Raw genomic sequence first — 18,847 nt, 5'->3', positions numbered from 1 at the left:
CATCTTGCTCTGCAGCCCCAGGAACCCTTGGTGTGACAAGACCCCGGCCAGGCTCTTGGGGTTGGACTGAAGATGCCTGAAGCTGGCCGGGAGTTTTTGCTCCCCACTTTTCCCCAGGGAACAAACAGGATCAAGCTCAGGGCTGAGCTCGCCCACCCGTGCCAGTGTTTTGCTGGCAGACAGCATCATCACCAACCTGGGGCCAGCCCAGAGCTGGCAGCAAGAGGAATGATGGGCTGGAAGGATACATCTCTTCCACCCATCACCCCATGGCAGGATTGGCCCGAGGAGGCATTTTTCCAGGGCTTAAAGATGGAAATGCCCATTTGGATGGAGGCACCTGGGCTACACCGTGCTGCCGACCACGGCCGTGCCCAGCTTTAGGGTTTCTTCTGGGGCCAAGACTAACACGTGTCCACCGATCCCCAGCATTGGCCTCCTGGGCTGGCAAGCCAAGAAATACCAGGGAATGAGCCTGGGGCTGGATCCTGCCCACCCTCTGCTGCGCTACGGCTATGCCTTGCAAGGAGCTTGTCCCTGAGATCCCTGGAGATGCTGATGGTTTCCTCCAAGCTTTGGATATCCCTCCTGCCTGCCCAGGGACATTCCTTCTTGGGGACATCCCTCCTGCCACCCCAGGGACATCCCTCCTGCCTCAGGTGCCCATGGAGGGGCTCCAGGTCCCTGCCACCAGCCACCACAACACCCAAACGGTGCCAAGCAAGAGCACCCCAGCAAGGACCGAGGACCCCAGCCCCCTCCAGCCACTGCTTGGTGGGCAAGCGCAGCTGGTTCCCATCCGCAAAGTACAAATGATGGGGTATATCACTATTTAATTTCCCGGGATAGACACACCCCACATCCCCCCCCTGGAAACTTGACGTTTGCATCCATGTTCCCCAACCAAAGGGACCGGAGCGGAGCAGGGGCAGCAGGAGAGGGTGGCGGGGAGCCCAGGGAACTAGGGGCAGATGGTCTCCATTACGAAGGGGGAGATGATATCTCAGCCCAGCTGCAAAGAATCAGGCCCTTGTTTTCTCGGCCACCAGGAGTTATTTCCCCTCTTTCGCTTTTCCTTTCTTGTTTTGCTGTTTTTGGGGGATGGGCAGCAGGGAGGTCGAGGGGTTTGAAAGTAATTGCTGCAGCAAAACAAATGCACACGCACAGGATGATGCTTTCAGGGTTTATTAGAAAGGGAAGGGGCCAGGGAGCTGCTCCGAGACCGACAGGGCTGGGCCACTTCGCAGGCACGGGGCTGCTGCAGGCAGAGAGCACGGCTGGGATGCTCCTCTGGAGCTGCTGACCAGGAGGGCCCGTTCCTGGACAATTTTCTGGAGCACAACCCACTTCGGTCCCGGTGCATCTCCCCATGGCTCCGCCAGCTTGCTGGGGCCAGGACCCGAGCCCAGCCCCGACTCCAGCTGCAGCTTTTGCAGAGTCCCCAGGGCTCGTGGGCATGGAAACAGCCCTGGGCTGGGCTGTGGGGCCGTTATGGGCAGCTGGCACTGGTTTGGGAGGAGACTTCTGGGTTTTATTACCTTTTATTAGCCCTCTAAGCAATGCTTGTTAGAGGCTAAGTGGAAGGGTTGTGGCCAGGACTCATGCGGCTGAGCTCTGTGGCTTTATTAGCAGCCCTCACCCTGCTGATTAATGGGAATGTCCTGGCTGTGCCTGGATCTGTGCCCTGATTGCACATCTCTTCCCCTCCTTGGGGAAGCAGTCTTCGTCTTCCAGCGCTCACAGGCTCTGATGAGCATCCAGCGAAGGGCTGGGGTGAGGACAGACTCATAGGAGGGAGGAATGAGGACTTTGGGATGAGCAACTGATTTGGGTTGGAGCTATGGAGCTGGTCCTGGACAGGATGAGCAATGAGCTGATGTTGGATATAGGGTGGTCCTGGATCGTCAGTCACCTGCCTGTTCACCAGGCACCAGGGAATGTGGGCAGCTTTGGAGGCAGAGCTGGATGGTTTCACAGAGGGGATTATGCCTGGTGGGGGCCACCATGCCCCATTTAGCTGTTGCTTTCCCGTAGCCATCCCAGCCCTGAGGTGGCAGCACCCAGGGAAGGATCCCCTGCCCCAGGATGCTCCAGGGTGCAAGAGGGACAATGGTCCCGAGGCCACGATGTTCCCTGGTGCCCGGAGAGCAAGCAGGCAAGGGGATCCCCCACCGAGGGTGGTGCGGTGCCAGTGGTTGGGGTCACCAAACATGCGGAGCCGGGAAGGTGACGCTGCGTGCCTCGCCACCTCAACCCGAGTGGAGAAGGAGAAGTGCTGGACCCTGGGTTTCCCTGGCCACATCCCACCCTCCGCTTGCTCGCCTGGAGCAGGGAGGCTGGGCTGGCTCCCTAGCAGGGGACACCAGCGCTGGACCCGGCACAAGCTTGGCTTGGTTGGAGCAGCTCTCCGGGCAGCGTCCGCAGCTCCGGTGCACATGTTCGACTCGGAAGAGTTGCTTCATCCAGCCCTCAGATGACACCATCCCTGGGGTGAGCCAAGGCAGCTGCCTCAGCGAAGATGCTCAATGGCTGGGAGGAGACATCCCACCCAGAGGGCAGGGGCTGGTCGAAGATGACGGCCGGCAGCATCCCAAATGAGCCCCTCTGCTGAGATGTGATGCCACCCCTCCGGGTCCACGGCACGGCTGTGAATAATATCAGCGAGATGGTTCAGGGACAGCAGGAGATGTTTCCTGGCTCCTTGGTGAACCTGATGCTCTGCCCAGATCCAGGAAAACTTGCTCAGGGTTTCCAGACCCCTTCTTGAGCCTGACCCCAAGCGGGTCCTGGAAGTGGGAGATCGGCCGGTGCCGAGGCCAAGCAAGGACTGTGCTTTCTGGAGGTCACTGGAAGGGGTGGCCCTGTTCCCACTGGGAGCGAGCCAGGGAAAACCCAGAGCCTGAAACATGAAAAAAACAAACTTTTGTGCAGGTCCCAGCCAGCCAGCAGTGCCAAAACCTGTTGCATCTCTGTGCAGCAGGTCCCAAATGCTGCTCTGGTCTCTAAATGTCCCATTAACCCTTCACCTCCCAGCACCAAGAGCCTGGGTCAGGTTGGGACACTGCTTCGCCAACCTCGTGGTCACCAGCTTGGTTAGCCAAGGTGCCCGAAGATACCTCAGCCAAGCACGGCTGCCCGTGCCATCCTACCACCGCGGAGTTAAAGCAGATGTTCGACCAATGTCAGATTTTACCCAGCGCTCAGCAGCTCCCTCTGCACCAGTCACCTCTTCGTGAGGTGGAGACCTTTTGGGTTCATCACTTGAGAAGCTGCCGTGGTCCATGTACCGGCAAATTCACAGACAAGAAGTTTTTGTTCCCTTTTACATTGCTGGGACTTTGGTGGCGGCTGTGGTTGTGGTGGTTTTGGTGGCATGGAAGTGGGGTGCAGCCCTCCAACCTCCTCTCCACCAGGGACCACCATGGGATCTAGAGGATGAGCTGGATGGAGCGTTGATGGTCATCCAGGAGGAGATCTTGGTCTGCCTGGAAATGCTTCACACAGCAATCCAAAGCCCATTTATCTTCACATTTGAGAAGTAATATCCTTGAACATTTCTAATGGGAACGTGTGTTTTGATAGTGAAAAAAACCCCAAACCCAAATGCTGGCTTTGAGAAAATGTCTTTAAATAAAAATCTGAGCAGCTGCAATACAACCTTGTTTGGGGGAGCCCAGCTCCACCCTCGGCTGCCGTCCCAGCCCGCGGTGAGTCACGGAGCGAGCTCAGCTGCCTGACAGTGATTTTCTCCGTTTGACCCCTTTCTCATCCCAAATAATGGGATTTGTGGCATGTTCCTTTTGCTGGGTTTCCTTGGCTGGGGGTGGAGGGAGAACCGTTGTGGTTTGGTTTTGGTACTGAGCTCCTTGGTCATTCCCCTGTCAGATAAACTGCCAGCAGCACTTGCTTCTCCCTGGCTGAAGGATGAAGGGCATCCACGCTTGTCTCCCCTAGCAGGAGAGTGGTGATGGAGGGAGGAAGGTTGAGCAGCCGCAGAAAGGCAACTGGGAGCAGAGGGAGCAATGCCACGGTGGGGAAGAGGACAAGCCATGTCCCCCCACCCCAGTTTGGCATTTCGGACCGGCGTGAGCCTCCCCTCACTGTCCTGTCAAGCATGAAGTCAGGGTCCACCTGAGCAACCTAGACTTGGTCCAGGGTCCTGTCCTGTCTTGAGGCTGGAAGAGCCTCCCAATCACCTGAGATTCCCTTTCTAGTCCCTTTTGGAAACTATTTGTGCCCCGGTTTTGCTGGCATCTTCCTTCTCCCGCACGGTTGTTCAGATCTCTCTTCTCGTTGCAAGCCTGAGCTGTCTCTGTTTGGTCTCACCTTGATGGCTTCAGGACTGATCCTTGCTCGGTGCCTGCCCTCTGTGCAGCACTTTCAGGCTGCAAACAGGTTTCCCATCTTGGCATGGCCATTGCAAGGCTCAGCCTTCTCCAACAAAACCCTGGGTTTGATGGGACCCCTCCAGCACCATACCCAACGCTGGTGGGATCTCTCCAGGTCTCCTGGAGGTGCATCACCCAGTGCTTTCTGCAGCCACGGGCACCCCGGGGAGGGCACAGGAGGTGGTCCAAGGCGGGCAAGGGGCAGCACTTGGAGATGCCACCATGTCCCCTCTGACCTCCCTCTCTCTTCCCGGCAGCAGCCGCCGAGGAGGGGATGATTCGGCTGGTGAACGGCTCCGGCTCCCACGAGGGACGGGTGGAGGTCTTCTATGACCGGCGTTGGGGCACGGTGTGCGACGACGGCTGGGACAAGAAGGATGGAGACGTGGTGTGCCGGATGCTGGGCTTCCGAGGCGCCGAGGAGGTGTACCGCATGGCCCGGTTCGGCCAAGGTAAGATCCCTCCACCTCTACCCCCACCTCGCCCAGCATCCATATCTAAGGCCAGCCCATAAATAAACCAGAGACCCCCCAGAAATGAGCCTGGAGGCAGCCAGCATGTCCCCCACGAGCAAGACATGGGCTGTGATGGCCCGAGAAGCTTCAGTCTGGCCCAACATCAGTTTATTTAGCACAGCCAGCCCCGGGTGTCTGCAAATATTTTGGCGTTGGCTTGCAGGACCGCATGCAAGCACATCACTGGCGCCGGCCCAGGCGGTTCCTTCCTCTGCTCCGGCTCCCTCGGCGCGCACGCCCTGCCGCACGCTGACTCAGCACCGGAGAACCATCCCCAGGCTTATTGTTTTTGAATGAACGCTTTGGGTTTTTCAGCCGGACGTGACTTTTGAGATCTATTTTCTCTTTAGAATAACAAAAGGAAAAAAAAAAAAGAAAAGCTTTTAAAAACATAGGGGAAATGTCAGGAACACTTTGGCGGGTGGAGGGGTGGCCTTTGGCCCCAAACCGTTGGGTTGGGGTGTTTCTGCCCAGGCCAGCTCTCCTTCCATGTAGGCTTTTTAACTCCTTGAGTTGCCTTCTCTCCAACTGCTCGGGGCTGCGAAGGAGACGATGGATCCCACAAGCAGGTAGCCACCATGGCCATCATCTAGCCGTGACCATGCCAGTTGACCACACCTGCTCTGTAAGTGCAGCTGGACCCCTCCAAGGTTTGGTGTCCTTCACACCAGCCTTGGGAGACCTCAGAGCTTGTTTCACCACCATTGCCCTGGCTACCCACACCCAGGTTTCTTCCCCCTGTCTCCCACCCTCGTCTCCCACCACCCACCTAAGCTGCTGCAGCCACTTGGGATTCTGGCACACGCATCATCCAGAGCCTGTGTTGGGGCATGGGCTTGACTTGGGCTGTCCCAACTGGGAAGAGCTGCTGCTCCTCCTGTGGCTCCCTTGGCACGGCAATGAGAGCACCCAAATCCCCCCAGCCAGCAACTTGTGGATGCTCAGCAGATGCAGAGGTGCAGCCCCAAGGGTCCTGCCACACCACGGTGCCACCTTCGGACATCCTCGATGGGGCAGGAGGACCCCATCCATTCCCCATGGAGCGTGGTACAGCCAGTGCCTTGCCACGGCCACAACCCACTGCGTGCTGGTGGCTGGTGTCTCTCCTGGGGGTGTTTCCTCCAGTCCAGGGATTGTGCATCTCCAGGGGCTTCGTAGCCCCCAAAATCTGGGGCTACCCCACTGCCACGTGCCAGACGGACTGTGCTGCACCCGTGCAGGCAGAGCTGGGGTCCGTGTTTGTGCGGGGGCACATGGGGAGACTCATCGAATCATAGCTTGGTTTGGGTTGGAAGGGACCTGTGAAGACCTTCTAGTCCAACCCCAACCTGCCATGAGCCCATGCTGACAAGGGTGAGAGGCTGGGATGCAAAGTGTAAAATTAGAGGAGCCAAGATTTGTTCTTGCATGTGAGGTGTCCCAGCCAAATTGGGGCACTCAAATGTGGTTTTAAATGGGGTTCTTCTCCCCTTCAAGCATTCAGGTACTACACAATTGGACTAATCCCTAACATCCATGTTACTAATTACTAATCATAGGAAAACTTTGGAAAGCAACTCTACTTTTGCAGCTCTTTTGCTGCTTGTCTATTGATCCAGACACCCCTAGAGCCAGTCTTGCTCCAGTTCCTGATCTATGATCCCAGATGATGCTGGGAGGGTGTCAAAGCCGTATCAGGGGGGCTATCAGATGCTGCTGTTATCTTGGTTGTCCAGGGGCATCCTTCATCTCTGTGGACAGCTTGAAGCTTCCAAGAAGCAAAATCCTTACTTCTAGCACTTTAGTTTGTTTTACTTTAGCATGAAAAATGCAAAAATCCCCAGTAAAACTCCACTACCTCTTTACATTACAGTGTATAATGTGAATTAATATATAATTTAACAAAATTAATACATGTTACTATAAAGAAGGATCGATATAATAGTTCGGGGAGGGAATTTTCATAATGGATGAAGCCTTTTGCTCAAGACTGGCTTGAATTCTGCTTTATCCTGGTGGTGCAGCGATGCACCTGCCCTTGGTTGGAAGGGATCCACCGAGGTGCCGGTACCGATGCCGGTGCTGGTACCGATGCCGGTGCCGATGCCGGTGCCCACCGATGCTGCTCACCGGGTCCCTGTTTTTGCAGGCACGGGGAGGATCTGGATGGACGACGTCTCCTGCAAGGGGACAGAGGAGAGCCTTCTGCGCTGCAGCTTCTCCAGCTGGGGCAAGACCAACTGCGGCCACGCCGAGGACGCCGGCGTCAAGTGCCTGACGCCGTGATGGGGGGGATGACACCCCCGGTCTGGCTGTGGGGGTCCCGGGGGGCTCGGCCCGCCCTGCGAATCTCACTTGTGCTTCCCAAAATGGTTTTATTATTAGAGAAATAAATGCCTTTTTATTATTCTCTACTGTGGTGGCACAGCCATGCTTGGAAGGCGGGGGGGGGGCTGTTCAAAGAGCGGTGGGGATTCACGGGGGTCCGGGGGGACACATGGGGGGTCGTAAATACAGAGCCTGGGTCTGGCTCAGCCCCGGTTCAAGAAGCCCCTGAGTGCTGGGGGGGGGTTACAGAGCACCCTGGGGTGCCTGAGCACCACCCCCCTAGCCCACCCACAGAGTCCCCCTCCCAAGGGCTTGGGGCCCCCCAGAAACATCCCTTCAAAGGCTTGGGGACCCCACAGAGACCCACCACGGGCTGAACCCCAGGGTCACCCCCCCCCCCATGGCCTGGGGGGCCAGCAGAGACTTCCCCCCCGCCCCCAAAAGGGGTTGGCAATGCCATGGAGACCCCACCAAGGGCCTGGGGACCCCCCAGAGACCCTCTCCCCAAGGTTGTGGACCCCCCAGAGACCCCCTCAAGGGCTCGGGGACCCCACACAGCCCCCCCCAAGGGCTTGGGGACCCCACAGAGACCCCACACACGCCCCCTGGTGCCCTCTCCCATACCCCCCAAAGCCTCGGGGACCCCCAACAGCCCCCCCCCCAAAAGCACTCGGGAGACCTTTGTGCCCCCCCCCCCGCTTGGGAGACCCACCCCAAGCCCCTCCCAGCCCCCACAGGCCCCGCCCCGCCGAGATTTGACTCCGCCCACCCACCCCCTCCGCGTTCCGCCGTGCTTTGTCCGCCCGCGGCCGCCGTAGCGGGGAGGAAGGGGCGGGGTTCCCGCGCGAAGGATTCAAACGGCGGCGGCAGGTAACGGCCTGGGCCCCCCCCGACGCCTGAGGTGGGACCCGGGAGGCCTCTGCACCCTCCCTCACCCCCGGAGATGGGACCCCAGCAGCCTTCTCATGTCTCCCCCCAACCTGGGACCCCCCCTCACTCCCGGAGATGGCCCCAGCAGTCCTCTCCTGTCCACCCCCCAACCTGGGACCCCCCCCTTCACCCCCAGCAGTCCTCTCCTGTCTCCTCCCCCAACCTGGGACCCCCCCTTCACCCCCAGCAGTCCTCTCCTGTCTCCTCCCCCAACCTGGGACCCCCCCTTCACCCCCAGCAGTCCTCTCCTGTCTACCCCCCAACCTGGGACCCCCCCTTCACCCCCAGCAGTCCTCTCCTGTCTACCCCCCAACCTGGGACCCCCCCTTCACCCCCAGCAGTCCTCTCCTGTCTACCCCCCAACCTGCGACCCCCCCCCCTCACCCCCAGCAGTCCTCTCCTACCTGCCCCCCCTCACCCCCTTCACCCCAGAGGTGGGACCCTCAGTCCCACACCTGCCGTGGTGCTGGCTGTGCTGAGGGCTGGGGCGGGGGGACTGTCCTGATGGGGGCAGCCTGGGGACGCCCCCCCACTCCAGCTCCTTCCCTTTGTGCCACATGTCTTGCCAGTTCCCTTAGGGCACTGGTCCCAGACTCTTGCCTGACTTCAGAGCCCCCCCCCCAGACCCGTTACGGGGTTCATTCCCCCTCTGCGAGCCAGCCCGGGGGGGGGGTCAGCCCCGCCGGGGACACAGCGGTGACAAGCTGCGGGGTGACACGGGGGAAGGAGGGAGCCCACGGAGCTGGATGTGCTGGAAAGGACGTCCCTGCTTCAGCTGTCAAACCTGCTTGCTGAGCAGTGCCGGGAGAAGCTAAATTAGCAGTTGGGAACTCCCAAAGGGTGTCATTCATGTAATTTTATGTCCTTTGATGTGCTGTTGTGGTATCTGTAATGCCGCTGTGTGGATTAGGGCTTGAGCCCCGCACAGCTTGTCCTCCTGAGTGGTTCCCTCCAGCGTTTTTTGGGGTGGAGGTGTAATAAAGTCTCTCCTCTCTGCTGTAGGGATCAGGACAGTTGGCAGCGATGGAAGCCTTCAAGTCTCAAAACAGCCTGGCCCACAGGGAGAAATCTGGTGAGTCGCATTCAGGCGTGAGCCCTAAATCTTGCCAGAGGGGCTGGCGGGGAAACAGAATGCTTTGGGGGCTCTGTGCTTTGCCACGGGGGTGGGGGGCAATGGGTGTTAAACTGGCCTGTTGGGGGTGGGTGTCGTGGTTTAACCCCGGTGGGCAGCTCAACACCACTCAGCCGCTTGCTCGCTCCCCTCCCTGCCCCGGCAGGATGGGGGAGAGAATCGGAAGGGTAAAAGTGAGAAAACGCAGGAGCTGAGATAAAACCAGTTTAATCGGTAAAGCAAAAGCTGCATGCACAAGCAAAGCAAACTCAGGAGTCCATTCACCGCTGCTCATCGGCAGACGGGTGTGTTTGGCCATCCCCATCCTGCGTCCCGGTGACTTGGGAAGACAATCGCCATTGTTCTGAATGTTTCCCCTTTCCTCCTGCTTCTCTCCAGCTTTATTGCTGAGCGTGACATCATATGGTCTGGGATGTCCCTGTTGTCATTTGAGGTCAGCTGTCCCATCCGTGTCCCCTCCCGACTCCTTGCATACCCCCAGCCAACTTGCTGGCAGAGCAGTGTGAGAAGTAGAAAAGGCCTTGATGCTGTGCAGGCACTGCTCAGCAATAACTAAACCGTCCCTGTGTTGTTATCGATGCCATTTTCATCACAGATCCAAAACCCAGCCCCATACAAGATGCTGTGGAGAAAATTAATTCTATCCCAGTCAAACCCAGTATGGCTGCTGAGCCCAGAGAGTAGATACGAACCAAAAAGCTGCATCTTAAGATCAGGCTTGAGTATAAAACGTTGCACAGCGCTTTACAGAGAGCTGTCCTGGGTGAGAAACCTAATGAGGGTGGTAGTGACAGCTCAGTGGGCCTGGAGTTCGAATTTGGTAAGATACTGGGGGGGGGGGAGGGGGTTTGGAAAGGAGCTTTTCTAAAAATCCAAACTCCTTCCGCATATAGCACAGCGCATACGGTAGAATCATAAGTGTGATTTGTAATTAGAGCATCAGAGCTTGTAGTGAGAAGCTGCTGCTTGCTGTTTGATCTGCAGTATGGAGTCATTTGCGAGGCTGGGTTTCTCTTTTCTTTTTAGATGGGGGGGCAGTTTCTGTCACCATCCCAGCCTCTCCCTTCATGCAGAAGCTTGGATACGGCACTGGGGTCAACGTCTACTTGATGAAAAGGTACGTGTGAGAGCGCAGGCATGAGGTGCTGCTTGGGAACAGGGCTTGGCATCTTTTTTCCTCTAGAATAATATAGGGGATGGAAAGTGCTGCCATCACCAACCTTCTGATGCTGCCTGCACCCCTTCAAATGGGCACGGAGTCGAGGAAGGGGTGTGGGATTTCCAGCTGTCTTGTGTGTGCTGGAGGTATTGGTGCTGGGAAGGAGCCCATCGTTCTGGGATAATCCCATCAGCCTTTCCCTGGCCTGGAATTCAGGCATTTGGGGTCTGTTCCTGGCTCTCCTGTGGCCTGCTGGGCAAGCTGCTTTCCTCCCCGAGCCTCAGCTCCTCCACCTGAAAATGAAAATCCGTACAAATCTTCTTCTCTAAAATGCTTGAAGATTCAATGGAGGAGCACTGTATATGGCAAAGCATTACTATGCGCCTCTGTGGTGTGCGTGCTAGCAAACTTTAGTTTATTTTAGCATTGTTCTTTATTAATTCCACAAAATAAAGGCAGGAGCTCTCCAGAATAGCTCCTCAGTGACCTGTGTGAGCTTTAACCATGGTGCTGCTTATGAATGGAGCAGTTCTGAGATGTGTGGGTTTTCCCATGCAGATCTCCCAGAGGTTTGTCTCGCTCCCCTTGGGCTGTGAAGAAAATTAATTCCAAATGCAACAGGAGCCAGCAGAGCATCTATCAGCAGAGACTGAACGAAGAAGCCAAGATCTTGAAAAACCTCCAGCACCCCAACATCGTGGGTAAGTTTCCAGCACAGCCTGTGTTGCTTCAATTGCAAACCAAGCTGTTGGAGCTGACTCTGGAGCCAGCTGATGGGACACGAGGCTGCTGCAGGGTTTCTCTGCGCTCCCTGGCTCTGGGTTCCTCTCGCACCGAGGGCTGTGGGTTACAGACCTCCCCAACTGGCTCTGGAAGTCTGGAGCCCCGGGGTGTGGTGGCTGGGAGGATGCACAGGGGAAGGATCACTGCGTGCTTGCCCCGTCCTTACGCTTCAAAGATGGGTTGCCAGGCTGCCTGTGCCTTTGGTTGGGCCCACTGTGGACCTTATTAAATCAACTTAGTCTTGCCCTGCGTGATGGGGACTTGGAAGTGTTCCTGGGCTGCCGGGGCAGCACGGTTGGTGGCAGAAGATGGCCCTTGGTGCTTCGTTGCCTGTTGAGATCGGCGTTGGTCACTGAGAGGTGGTTATCTGGGTAAGTTACCCCACAGAAACAGTTACGGTGGGCTCACAAGCTGCTGGTGTGCTGGGGCGGCCCCGGGAGCTGAGAGGTGCCTTGCTGCCGGCTTTGTGCTGCGGGGCAGCTCTGGCATGAGGAGAGCTGCGGGTTGGTTCTGGAGAAACCACTGTCCGCCCCAGGGCTGGGCCAGCACCACAGCTTTAGCTTATGGCCTGAGGGAAAGGAGAGACCACCGTAAAGTTGCAGAGGACAGGCAATATGTTAGTGATATTTGGGATGGCTTCTGTGTGCAGAATAAGGCTCCGGGTCTCACTCTGATGACACACCTTTGTAAGTGAAAATTGAGGCTCTGTGAGGCTCTTGGCTCTCAATGGTAGGAATGTTTTGAGAAGCTGCTTTAGTCTGTGTTTAATTTCTGATCTTATCTTGTCTAAAATCTCTCCTGCCAGTCAGAACAGCAGCTTTGTCTGACTTTATCCTCTTATTTGTGCTTTAAACTATCTTGTGGTCCCTTGTGTTAGAAATCCTGCGTGCAAGGAATTTTGTTTATATCCCTAAAATGGCATGTCTTGCTTCTGGCAGGAATTTAAGAGCAAAGATAGGCTTGACCTTTCACACTGCAAGCATTTCACTGCTTTTTTGTAAAAGGTGCTATAAATCACGAGCAGGATAAGACTTTTGTTATGCTATTATGCAAGACTTTGCCATTTGTAACTCCACCTGAAGAATATTGTTTGCAGACAGGAGTAAAACATGGAGGAGGAAAGATTACATGACAGTCTGTATGGGCGTTAGTCTTAACCTTGTGAAATGGCCCCTGTGAGATGAGGGCTTGGCTTTCCCAAACATCCCCCCCCCCCGCCTTTTGTCTTGCTTCTGTGGCCCCTTATCTTTGCAACTGGGAATGTCTGTCCTGCAGATCTGTTGCTGCTCTCCTCCCTCCTTTCTCCTGGTTCTCTGTCCCGCAAAGATTGGGGTAAACCTCCCTGCCCCGGCACGGGGTGCAAAGCTGACCTGGGAAGCAACAGGGGAGTGTCTGTGTGCCCTCCTGGAGGAGGGAGCCCCTTTACCTCGACAAGGTTTGTGGCTCGTGCCCACGCAGGTCTCCACAGACATTCCTGTGGCTTCACCTTGCCATGTGAAGCCGCAAGCCAGGTCCCCCTGGCATGTGAATTTGTTTGGGGTTGGTTGGAGCTGCTGGGAAAACACCTGGGTAGCAGCCCCAAATGCTCTGGCTCCATTGGGCTGGCAAGCACGCAGAAACTGCTTCGGCTCTTTAACAAATCAATCTTTGTTGGAAGGTTACCGTGCGTTTACCGAGGCCAACGATGGAAGCATGTGTCTGGCCATGGAGTACGGAGGAGAAAAATCTCTCAATGACTTAATTGAAGAAAGAAGTGCAGAACGGTTGGGCCCTTTCCCTGCTGCCACGATTTTCAAAGTTGCCTTGAGCATGGCGAGGGGGCTGAAGGTATGTTTAATATTAACCATAGCTGTTCTGTGTGGAATCATATACACTGGTGACACTGGAAAAATAAACTAATTCGGTGTGTGAGGGCCATGCCAGCAGATGGAGAGCAGATGCTGTGATGCTTCGTATAAGGCCTTGGTGGGTGGTTTTTTTACTGGGGTGCTGTACAGACTCAGGTGAAAAACCGAGCCCTGAAGCTTGAGATTGAAGTAATATAAAAGGGGATGCAATGGAGTTTTTGTCATGAATGTCCTGCTGCCCTCCCCTGGGACTACCTGCTGTCCCTGCTCGCTAGCCAGCTGGCTGCTGGCTCCTGCATCCTTATTGCTGCACCAGGCAGCTGCAGGAAGCTGGTCTTGGCAGTGAAAATGGTTAGCTGATGCCCGTGGCTGCCAGCTGGTGCCGCTTGTGTACCTCCTCTCACCGAGCTGCAGTAGCCACTGCCGCACTGAGGTTGCTTTTAGGGGAAAAAAGAGGGGAATGGAGACTCAGGGGTGCTCTGTCTAAACACGGCATGGCTTCTGAGCCTCCCCCTGGGCTATGCCAGTGGTCAGGGTAAAGCACAGGCTGACCTGGCCATGGCAGCAAGTCCTGTGCTATTGCTGCCGGGGAGATGCAGCTCTGAGCTCCCGGGATAACGCAGATGTGTGCTTGGCCATCAGCTAATACCCGGGCTTCACACCCGCTCTCAAGTACTTGTTGCTAGAGGCGCTTCTTGCAGTCTTTCACTAAAAGGCAACCATAAGCCTCCAAAACTAGGCTGAGTGGAACAACCTGCCCTGTTTTATACATGTTACAGGTACCCATCCTCGAGGTTTTAAGGCTAAATTTGTTAAACATTAAGAAGTTGGTGCTTTGCTGTCCAAATGGCTCTTCCTGCCTCTCCATGGCTGTATCTGTGAGTAGGTGTTAACAACTCCTCTCTGCCTCTTAGTATCTTCACAACGATAAGAAACTGCTCCACGGAGATATCAAGTCTTCAAACGTGGTCGTTAAAGGTGACTTTGAAGCCATCAAGATCTGTGATGTGGGAGTGTCCCTGCCCCTGGATGAGAACATGACTGGTAGGTCGGGCTGCTGGGAAGGGGACCTGAATGCGTGGTGGCTGCCAGAGTTTGGCTCCGGGAGCAGAGTAAACACACTTACCCCTCTGTGTCCTCAGAGGGAAGGACTGGCTCGTGGTTTGCAGCATGTGCAGGTGAAGGGGATCTTCGGAAGGTCCAGCATTAATTCTCCAGACTTGTGACATCTGTTTCGTGCCCTTCCATGCTCACGCATTCACTCCCACGGGCAGGAATGCCATTGTACACGGGATGCTGGATCAGGCCCTGCTGGACCCTGTTGAGGAGATGCTCTTGCCAGAGAGTTAAGTAAATGAATCTTTCTCGTAGGGCTAGAAGGAAGCATGAGCCAACTGTGAGCATTATAAAGACTTCATGTAAATGAGAAGCAGATGTCTAATGGCGTCGTGGCTTGGCTGTGAACAGCAGGAATGTGTTTGGGTTAATTACAAGAATGCTTTTCTCCACTGCTTTACACAGCGCTTGGGCCTGCGACAGCCTCATAATTTATAAAGCTGCTCTATTACATTTTTATTAGTAGCTGTTCCATTTTATAAGGAGCGAGAGAGCTGGAGGCAGCGCCCCAGTGTAATCTCCTGGAGAGGAGTGTGGTTAAAGTATCAGTTTCTGGGCTGGTTTAACAGGAAGAAGTCCTCTCCACCCAGCCCTGATTTTGGCTTTGCTGCCTCATGGTCTTGAGGAGACAACCGGCACCCACCGACAGCGACGGTGCTGGGTCCCTGTCTGTGTGGTAGCCAAGGATTAAAGCACAACAACCCGTGAAGTGTCGAGGGATTTTGGCATTCGCTTCTTGTTACAGGCCAGGCTTTGAAGATCAGCCCTCCAAGAGAAAAGTTTCTTGAACAGTTGAGATTTGCTGACAGCTCGGGAATTTGCTAGGGAGAGCGGGGTGGAAATGTGGCACTCTTCTCTTGGGAGTGGGGCCTGTAATTGAGAGAGGGATATAAGGGATCAAGTCAGAGCTGGTTTTTCCTTCGTTGGGCTGAGAGCTGATCATTTCAACTCTCCCAAGGCTAATTAAGATCAAGGAGGCATTAAATTGAACAAAGTGGTGAGAACTTGGTTTGGGCTGGAGTAAAGAAAGCAGGAGGACTGCATGGCTGGCGGGAGGCACTGTGTGGTGGAGGCTGGCAGAGCCTTGTGAGGACCAGGGTTGGGTTAGCTTTGTCCCCTGGTGTTGTCTAGGCCAGGTGCCCTGTGACTGCTGTCACATCTGTTCTGCTTCCCCAGCAGGGGCCAAGCTGAGGAAGGGAGAAACCTGGGTAAAACACAGGTAATTTCTCACTTCTTCATTGTGGAGTGTCTTACAGCAGGATTAAGCTACAGAGCACAGCTCTGGCCTTCTGTCCACGCTCTGCATGGCCTTGGACGCTCCACTGTGAAATCTCCTCACGGAGGTTTTTCCGCAGTCCCCAACGCACATTGCCAGGCCTGTGGAGAAGCATGAGCCCCCGTGGGTCTGGCACTGCTGCAGAGCAAGCCGCAGGTTACAGGGGCTTTGAGACTACACAGATATGAATGAAAAATAGGTTCAGGCCCCTAAAAGATCCTGCCCTGTGGCTTCAGCACACCTGAGCTAACTGACAGGCTAAATCCCTGCTGTGTGGCGAGCTGTGACTGTGTCTTAGTGTCTCAAGTCCCAGCAGAGACCCAAGCTGTGGTGTTTCCTTCCAGTGAGTGACCCAGAGATGTACTACATCGGCACTGAGCCCTGGAAGCCCAAGGAAGCCCTGCAGGATGACGGTGTGATCACCGACAAGGCTGACATCTTCCCTTTTGGGCTGACTCTCTGGGAAATGATGACCCTCTCCGTGCCCCACCTCAACCTGGATGATGACCCTGATGACGAAGGTTTGTTTCTATACCTTGCTGGTGAGCAACTTCTGCTCCTAGAAATGCTTTCCTCTCTTAGTAGGATTGATATCTGCAGCATGTGTTAGTACCCCCAAAATGCTGGGTCTCCCAGAGATGCCATCCAAAGGGCTTGCAAGCGTGTGTCTGTGCCTGCTGCGTCTCCCAGCCCTGCCTCTCTTCACAGGGAGTTCAGTGGGGAGTTTGCTGGAGCACCAAGGTGCTCAGCACTACCCCAAGGCTGCTCTGCAGCGGGTGCTTGCCGGCTTCCTTCAGTGTTTGTGCAGGGGCCTGGGCTGCTTTCAACTTCGTTTGGCTTAACTCCACCATAAGAAGTTGATAAATGATGGTAACTAATCATTGCAAACCAGTGCTCTTTAAGTGCTCCAGCTGTTTGTCTAACAGCTGGATAGAGCTCTTTGAAATTCGGCTGCTCATCAGATGCCCGTCAGTGCAGTTCGGTAGGCTTGAAATATGTCCCCAACAGCCCTGCAGTGTGCTCGGCTGTCCTCCGGCTCCATCCCACGTCCTCTGCTGTCACGGCAGTGTAGGAGCAATCTGTCAGGCTGTAGCTGTGTGGTGGATGCTGTTGAGATACCACCAAAATGATGCGGCCAGAAAAGCTTAAAATGACATTGTGCTTAAAATGACATTGTGCTTGAAATGGCGCACAAAAATATTTGAGGCAGCTGAGCCTTTTTGGAAAAGGGAAGCTAAAGAAAGTGTGCTGTGCCCAGGTTAAGGGTGCTCAGGGCTGTACCCAAGCTGCCAAACACCTGCTCATCTCTGACAAAGCACAGAGGAAGCAGGGATTTGTCACAGAATCACAGAATCATTTAGGTTGGAAAGGACCCTTAAGATTAAGTCCAACCATTAACCTAGCACTGCCAAGTCCACTACTAAACCATATCCCTATGCACCATGTCTACACATCTTTTAAATATCCCCAGGGATGGTGACTCAACCACTTCCCTGGGCAGCCTGTTCCAGTGCTTGACAACCCTTTCAGTGAAGAAATTTTTCCTAATATCCAATCTAAACATCTCCTGGTGCAACTTGAGGCTGTTTCCTTTTGTCCTTTTGTTATCTGGGAGAAGAGACTGGCCCCCACCTGGCTACAACCCCCTTTCAGGTAGTTGTAGAGAGCGATAAGGTGTCCCCTCAGCCTCCTTTTCTCCAGGTTAACAACCCCAGTTCCTCAGCCGCTCCTCATAAGCTCTAGACCCTTCACCAGCTTTGTTGCCCTTCTCTGGACATGCTCCAGCACCTCATCTTTCTTGCAATGAGGGGCCCAAAACTGAACACAGTATTCAAGGTGCGGCCTCACAAGTGCTGAGTATGGGGGAACAATCACTTCCCTGCTCCTGCTGGCCACACTATTTCTGATACAAGACAGGATGCTGTTGGCCTTCTTGGCCACCCTGTCGTTCAGAGTTACATGGAGCAGCCAAGGCAGGGAGTGGATGGGATGGGCAGGGGCTGCTAAGAGCTGCCTGCAGGCAGATCTGTGCCCTGGAGTGATACAAAGCTAAGAATCCTATGGGCTGTGCTGGAAAAACTCTTGCTTCAGCCTTTGCGCTGGCACGGACCCGCAGGCTGGCTTGTGTTTTCTGACTTGGTCTCTAGGCAGCCAGGGGATTTTTCCTCACTCTCCTGCTCTCAGTGTCTCCTGGCTACAGAGCTTTTTCCCAGCCAGCTCTGCAGGGGTGACTCAGTTATTCTCCTAGGAGAAAGGGGGTAGATAGAGCTTCAAAATAAGTGATTTAAGTCAAAGTAATGATGTATCCTAGGCAGTAATTAGGGATAACAAAGGAATAGCGAAGCTGAGATGAAGGTTACAGCCCACCACAGCCCTGCAAGGCAGGACTTGGGGGTACTGGTGGATGAAAGCTGGACGTGACAGCTTTCTTGCAGCCCAGAAAGCCAACCGTGTCCTGGGCTGTATCCCAAGCAGTGTGGCCAGCAGGTCGAGGGAGGGGATTCTGCCCCTCTGCTCTGATCAGGTGAGACCCCACCTGGAGTCCTGTGTCCAGCTCTGGGGTCCTCAGCACAGGAGAGACATGGACCTGTTGGAGTGGGTCCAGAGGAGGGACACAAAGATGATCTGAGGGTTGGAACACCTCTGCTACGAGGAAAGGGGCTCTGAGCAACCTGGTCTAGTTGAAGATGTTCCTGCTCATGGCAGGGGGACAACTAGATGAACTTGAAATGTCCCTTCCCACCCAAACCATCCTGTGATGCATGAGGGGCAGCCAGGGAGCGAAGCCCCATGACCCAAGGGAGCAGCGCGGTTTCCAGCACCCTTCCCAACACCTTTGCCACTTTCTTGTGCAGATGAATCTTTTGATGAAGACTGCTTCGATGAGGAAGCATATTATGCAGCCCTGGGAACCCGCCCAGCCCTCAACATGGAGGAACTGGACTCATCCTACCAGCACATGATCGACCTCTTTTCTGTCTGCACCAGTGAGGACCCCAAGAAGCGTCCCTCAGCTGCGTGCATCGTGGAAGTACTGGAGGCAAGTCTGCCCCAGGAGTAAAAGCATCCAAGCTCCCATACCTGTGCTGTGGGTGCAGGAGCTGAGGGATTGAACTTAGAAGAGTAAGGCTGCTCCTGCAGCATTTAGCCTTCTAGGATGTGAAGGCTGCTCTGTGTACTTAAAAACCAGAGCCTAAACTCATTAAACTCTAACCCCTGGTTTAAGGACATGCCTGAGGTGACTGGGGCTTGCTCTGCTTCTAGAGCAATCCCCTTGCACCTGCACTTTTTCCTAAATAAGCTACATGCTCTGTGCAACAGTTTTGCTTTTAGTTGTCACATTACAGCTGTTTTAAAACCCTTCCCTCTCTCTTTGTGTTGAATTAACAACAGT

At 55.0% G+C, this 18,847-nt stretch overlaps 2 protein-coding genes across 4 annotated transcripts in view; both read left to right on the top strand.

Annotated features, from left to right (window-relative positions):
- The window catches only part of SCARA5 (scavenger receptor class A member 5), a 37,214-nt gene extending 29,918 nt beyond the window's left edge, over positions 1–7,296 (top strand). For 2 of the 3 annotated variants that reach the window (XM_069805456.1, XM_069805454.1), the window contains exons 8-9: positions 4,646–4,840; positions 7,032–7,296. In XM_069805456.1, coding sequence (XP_069661557.1) covers positions 4,646–4,840; positions 7,032–7,168 — 332 coding nt within the window. In that variant the 3' untranslated portion in view covers positions 7,169–7,296. The remainder of the gene's footprint in view (positions 1–4,645; positions 4,841–7,031) is intronic. The other variant, XM_069805457.1, reaches the window with a different exon arrangement.
- Positions 7,297–7,987: 691 nt separating this feature from the next.
- Positions 7,988–18,773, top strand: PBK (PDZ binding kinase). Its single transcript, XM_069805453.1, has 8 exons — positions 7,988–8,080; positions 9,143–9,212; positions 10,299–10,389; positions 10,990–11,132; positions 12,872–13,041; positions 13,976–14,105; positions 15,798–15,974; positions 18,309–18,773. The coding sequence occupies exons 2-8, from the start codon at positions 9,164–9,166 to the stop codon at positions 18,512–18,514; spliced, it is 966 nt and encodes a 321-aa protein (XP_069661554.1). The 5' UTR covers positions 7,988–8,080; positions 9,143–9,163; the 3' UTR covers positions 18,515–18,773.
- The last annotated feature ends 74 nt before the right edge of the window (positions 18,774–18,847 follow it).

This window comes from Haliaeetus albicilla, chromosome 18 (assembly GCF_947461875.1).
Source record: "Haliaeetus albicilla chromosome 18, bHalAlb1.1, whole genome shotgun sequence".
Taxonomy (NCBI): Eukaryota; Metazoa; Chordata; class Aves; order Accipitriformes; family Accipitridae; genus Haliaeetus; species Haliaeetus albicilla.
This window is presented reverse-complemented; position numbering and strand designations above follow the sequence as displayed.